At 48.9% G+C, this 6,000-nt stretch overlaps 1 protein-coding gene across 15 annotated transcripts in view; it reads left to right on the forward strand.

Moving 5' to 3' along the window:
* The window catches only part of MACF1 (microtubule actin crosslinking factor 1), a 250,864-nt gene that overhangs the window by 76,044 nt on the left and 168,820 nt on the right, over window positions 1–6,000 (forward strand). Inside the window, exon 1 of one of the 15 annotated variants that reach the window (XM_075060894.1) lies at window positions 279–484. The exons of the other annotated variants lie outside the window; for them this stretch is intronic. Coding sequence (XP_074916995.1) covers window positions 418–484 — 67 coding nt within the window. The 5' untranslated portion in view covers window positions 279–417. Of the gene's footprint in view, window positions 1–278; window positions 485–6,000 lie in introns of those variants that run through there. 15 annotated transcript variants of the gene reach the window in all.

A 6,000-nucleotide genomic window follows, 5' to 3' on the forward strand; every position in this document is an offset into this window, starting at 1 on the left:
TGTGCCCAGTGGCTATGTAAAGTTGTTGTACAAGGCGATCAGTCGCCTTTGCTTCTGGGTCTTGGTGCTTCCCCTGCCATTCCAAGCTGGGAGCGGCTGGAAGAGTGACAGCATCTGCGCTCTCCTGTTGGTGAGGGGAGAACTCCTCTCCACGTGGTGAGGAGAACCGTTTACATTTGGATGGGTTTCTGGAACAAGGTCCTGAAAGGGAACTGTGTCTTAAAGCAGGCGGTAGGAAATGGTGGGCGGAGCCCCAGTGGAGATCTGAAGAGACATTTGCTTGGGACAGACCCAGCCAGCACACGCAAGACTGACTTGAAGATACTTTTCCTGTTTCGGTTGTGGAGGATGCTAGTGCAAAAGCCCCGTGGCGCACTAAGGATCTAGCTCTGCTGACGCCGAGAGCAAGCGGTGGAGATGTGGCACATCTACAGGGGAGAGAGGGAGCTGAACGCACACTTGGTGTGCCGGATGTGCTGCATTGGTTAGTATCTTGAGTCTACTTTGTTAATGCCTGGTGGGCTGGAGAGAATCCGAAATGCATTGCTCTCCTCTGACTCACACGGAGGAATCTGCTATAACACAGGTTTCAGAGTAGCAGCCGTGTTAGTCTGTATCTGCAAAAAGAACAGGGGTACTTGTGGCACCTTGGAGACTTTGAGCTATTTCGATTATCATTTCAAAAGTTTTTTCTCTTACTTAATTGGCCTCTGAGAGTTAGTAAGACAACTCCCACCTTTTCATGCTCTCCGTATGTGTATAAATATCTCCTCAATATATGTTCCATTCTATGCATCCGAAGAAGTGGGCTGTAGCCCATGAAAGCTTATGCTCAAATAAATTTGTTAGTGTCTAAGGTGCTATAAGTACTCCTGTTCTTTTTGCTATAATACAGGCACTTTCTCATGCTTTAACCAGCCTGCGTTATCTTCAAGGTCTTGATAGCACCTAGCGTAGGGCAGACAGGAAGAGAAGTTGGGCTCATGGCTGGGCTTTGGGAGAGGGGTGGCATTTTGAGCAGGGGGGAGAGGATGGTGACTCGGTTTTATATCGCAGTAGTTGGACTCTGGTGCCCATTAGCTGCCCTCTTCTGGGTCCTTATGCTTTGGTACAGTGCCTGCTGCTTTACCAGGAAGCCATGCTTGAGCAATAATCTCACATGGCAAGGGCAGGGATGTATTTTTAACAGACCCGTTGGCTGTTTTCAGCTCCTGATCCTGGCTGTGCTGCAAGGGGAGGAGTAGTTCAGAGGAGTGAAAAGCCTGGAGGACTCCCTCTTGGACCTGGCTACAGTGACATTGCAGTGCCGTTGAATTTTCTCACGGCAATCCCCAGAAAAAATAAGGCATAGAGAAGGCAGGAGGTATTTCATAGGAGATGGTGTGTTACTGACCAGGTTTAAAGAATGGGGATGTCTTGGGTGTATATAGTCAGTCACTGGCACAAGAACAGACTATGCAGCTGGTTGGAGTGTGGGAAGGGAAAGGAGATTAAAAGATGAAGATGGTACTTACAGACCTGCTAGATCCAGCCTTTTTTTTTCTTTCTAGTGGGGGGTGGGATGGGATGAGGTTTCTTGGGCTTCTGGGGCTGCCTCCAAAATCTCAGGGCCGTGGGTCAGTGGCTGTCTCAGGTGCTGGGACCCCAGAAGAGACAAAATAGTATAGAGGGCTATGGGTACAGTCCAGACAAGATGCAAATCAGGCAGTTCACAAATTGTCTGCTATGTTTGGAGGAATTTAAAGGGAGAGAGATGCTTGCTTGCTTTTTCTTTCTGTCTTTAAGAAACTGTTTGCCCCTGTTCTTAAACTGGTGTTTGGTCTCTTCCTTGCGTTCAGAACTGGCTTCCTGAATATCGGTCAGATCTCTCCGCAGAGAGCTAAAGGAACTGACTGTCCCTCCTCCTCCCCTGAGTCGGTAACAGCTTATGCCCAAATACATTTGTTTGTCTCTAAGGTGCCACAAGGACTCCTCCTTGATTTTGCTGATACAGACTAACACGGCTACGCTCTGAAACCTGTCACATTTGAATCTGTGGATGCTCAGAAATCAATACAGGGACCCCTTAAGGAAGAGGCGGGGCCACTTACTGCTTGATGAAAGCAGTGCAGGGAACTGGCCTGGAACAGTTACTGAGGCCTTGGCTACACTGGCGCTTTACAGCGCTACAACTTTCTCGCTCAGGGGTGTGAAAAGACACACCCCTGAGTGCAGCAAGTTACAGCACTGCAAAGTGCCAGTGTAAACAGTGCCCCAGTGCTGCGCTGCAAGCTAATCCCCACGGGGAGGTGGAGTACCTGCAGCTCTGGGAGAGCTCTTCCCCAGCGCTGGCACTGCGACCACACTCACACTTCAAAGCGCTCCCGTGGCAGCGCTTTGGAGTTTTGAGTGTAGCCAAGCCCTGAGAGTAGTGAGGATGACCACAAGTCAAAGTGAACTGTAGAGGCCTATGAACCTTCCTACCCCCCCTTGCTAGCAGGGAGGCCAATGGTTGTGTGCACTGTGGGATCACTGAATGTGAACACTGGGTGCTAGGGCTGAAACTTGCACTGTTCACGCACTTGTGCAGACCCACATGTATGCACTGTCCATTTTGTTGTTTACAGAGGATATAAACTCAGTGTGTGTTGCTGTTTGTGTAGATTGGTTCAGACTGGGTGTCTGATAGACGTCTGAGCTCGGCTGGATCAGAAAGTGATGACAATAGCCTCCTATTCTCAATTCGGTGGTAAAATGGGCGTACGTTTTCAGAACGGGCAAAGTGGATCTTCCGAGAACTGGCCTTTCGCCAGCTTATTCTCTGGAATTAGGGTTGCCAGTTTTCGTTGGATGGATTCCTGGGAGGTTTCATCACATGATGTAATCTTTAATTAAAGATTAATCTTTAATTCCTGGAGACCCCAGGATGATCCTGGAGGGTTGGCAACCCTTGGTTTAGGATACCAAATAATTGAGACCTTAAAAAACTGGGGTTATTTATGCTAATTGTCTCTGGCACTTTTTACAAGAGTATTGCCTAACATTTAAATTCCCCTCCCCCAACCCCCGCTGCAATATACCATGTGCCTTTCAGCTGCTGCTGTGTGAGTGTAGTTGGTGCAACACCTTCAGGGGGAGAGGTGCCTCCGACATGTAAAGGTCACTAGTGCAGTGCAGTGTTACTCAATTCATCTTATCACTAGTGAGCAACTTTAGTGGGATTTGGGCTGGCAAACAGATAAATGTGCCTCAGCAACGCAGTGATTCATCTCTGTCGTTAGGTTAGATTGTCCAGTGCCCATCCCATGGGACGGCAAGCAGGACCGGAGCCTCTACGTGCTATTGTAACACAAAGTGGGTTTTACCCCATGAAAGCTTACGCACAAATAAATTTGTTAGTCTCTAAGGTGCCACAAGGACTCCTCGTTCTTTTTGCTGATACAGGCTACTACGGCTACCACTCAGAAACAAATATTAATAGTGCCTAAGGAAAGTGGTGGAGGTCCTATCTCTTGGGAATTTAAAAACAAGGCAGGACCAGGACTTGGGAAATACACTAGAGGGAGCAATCGTGAAATGTCCAGGGAGTGTGTGTGGGGGCGATGGATGAATATTTCTGTCTGCGGTGAGTCCAGAAAAGTTGAGAGTGCTGGCGATGTTCATGACACATCTGAGACTCTCAGATACCATGGTGATGAGCACAGTATAAACACCTACAAAGAGAAGGTCCCGTTTAAGGAGGATGCTCTTGAGCAGAAGGCAGAGTGGGGTTTGGTCTTTGTAGCTGGGATGCTTCAAGGTGTACAGGGAGGTTTTCAGGAGTTTTTGGAAGAGGACTTGGGGAACACTTGGAAAATCTTAACTGGGGGGGTCTTGTAAGCATTAGGGGCATTGGGAAAGAAGGGATGGGGTGAAGGAGGTGAAGGGAGCATTTGCAGAGAGGTGTAGGTGAAGTTGAGAACGGAAGTGCAGGCAGGGGTGGATTTGTGCACAGCTGTGGAAGTGAATATCTTGAAGCTGATTCTGGAAAGCTGTGGAAGCCAGGGGAGGGATTGAGGTAGGAAAGAGACCTGGTCAGGGCCATGGGAGAGGGTAATCTAGTTCTGATTGCCTGAAGCATTATGACCCTTATCAGTAGATAAGATTCAACCACTCAGGAATCTAATTGTCTGCCAGAGATATCCTTGGTGCAATGCAAAACATTATAGGAGAGGCATTGTGGCCTAGTGGAGAGAGCACTGGCCTGGGAACCTGAAAGACCTCAGTTCTGTTCCCAGCTCTGCTACTGGCCTCCTGGGTGACCTTGGGGAAGTCACTTCATTTCTCTGTGCCCCAGTTTCCCCATCTGTAGAATGGGGCTAATACTACTGAGGTTTGTTAAAGCTCTTTGAGCTCTACTGATGAAAAATGCTACATATTGTTATTGCTGCTTGTTCATGGTCTTTCAGTAAAGCAGAACACGGAGTGTCTCATGCTGCAGAGACTGTGAAGCAAGCACCCTTCTGGTCCAGTATGGAGGCGCCATCTTTCTCTCCAGATTAAGTCCTTAAAATCAGAAAATCCCGTTTCAGGCAGGAGCTGGCAGAGCTGCTGAGGGGATTAGCCTGATCTCTTTCCTCTTTACAGGTGTGACAAAGAGCGGGGAAGGGAGGGGAGAGTGTTTTGTCTAGACTAGAGCACTAGTTCTCAACCAGGGGTCCAGGACCCCCTGAGGGACCACGAGCGGGCTGGGAGGGGGGGCGTGCCATGCAGGACCAACATTAGACTTACTGGAGCCCGGGGCAGAAAGCCAAAGCCCCACCATGCAAGGCTGAAGCCCAGGGTCCCGCCACCTGAAACTGGTGCCAAAGCCTGAGCAGTTTAGCTTCGCAGGACCCTCAGTGGTGTACGGCCCTGGGGCAGTTGTCCTGCTTGCTATCACCTAATGCAGCCCTGGCTTTTATATGCAAAACCAGAACAAAACAACTAGTTGTGGCACAGGTTGAGGACCCCTGGTCTGGAGGAATGTAGCTGAATCTCAATAAGATCTCGTTCCCTGGGATTGCCAGAGTCTGCTCTCTAGAGTTTTCCAAATATTGTCCACTCTCCGTTTATTCTCCCCCTCCCTGAAGCAGTAAAGAGTGGCTCCCGCTGGCCAGTTCTTACACTTGTGCCAGGGTTTATCTCCTTGATGGTTCTCCCCTTTGTTTAATTGTATCTGTTCACTGAGAACGGCAGAACAAAACCTGCCAGACGTCTCCCCTCCATGTTTCCATTTCACGTTTGATCCAGCTGCAATTTCCCAGCACCCGCGTGGGAAGAGCGCTTAAAGTTTCCCCCGTTGAGCACCTGGTCCTCAAAATCAGTTAACCTCTCAGAGTTTCTTCACAGAAGTCTTGATGGTCTCAGAGCTCATTAGGGCTGTGGCCCTTTTGGAGGGAAGGGGGATGGTCCGTGAGACGGACTTGTTGGATATCCCGCTATGAGGAACTGCGTTGAGAAGTGAATCGTTTGGTGTCGTGTTTATGTGTGCGGGGATGAGCCAGCTGCTCCTGCTAACTGTTGAGCAGATCTCTGTGGTTTTTGACATAACTATACATAGGTTGATGATATCTGTCTGTATCTGTATGAGTTTTTTCATGAAGTTGATGGATTTCCACTTCATACAGCTAAATGCAGTGCCTTGCATAATGACAGGTTTCAGAGTAGCAGCCGTGTTAGTCTGTATCCGCAAAAAGAACAAGTACTCCTGTTCTTTTTGCAGATACAGACTAACACGGCTGCTGCTCTGAAACCTGTACATAGGTTCAGATCCTAAAGCCAGAAGGGACCACGCACGGTGATTACGTAGTCTGACCTCTTGCATAACACAGGCCCTGTGGTAACCGTCTGTCCCAAATCTGGACCTTAGTGTACAAAATCTGGGTGCTTACTGTGAACCTCCCCAAGCTTATACCCAGCTTGGATCTTATTTCGCTGCCACCAGATAGTATTGAGGCTACTATCAGCCTGGGTTCCCCCAAATTCCTTGGGGGGGGACCC

Source organism: Chelonoidis abingdonii, chromosome 25, assembly GCF_003597395.2.
Source record: "Chelonoidis abingdonii isolate Lonesome George chromosome 25, CheloAbing_2.0, whole genome shotgun sequence".
Lineage (NCBI taxonomy): Eukaryota > Metazoa > Chordata > Testudines > Testudinidae > Chelonoidis > Chelonoidis abingdonii.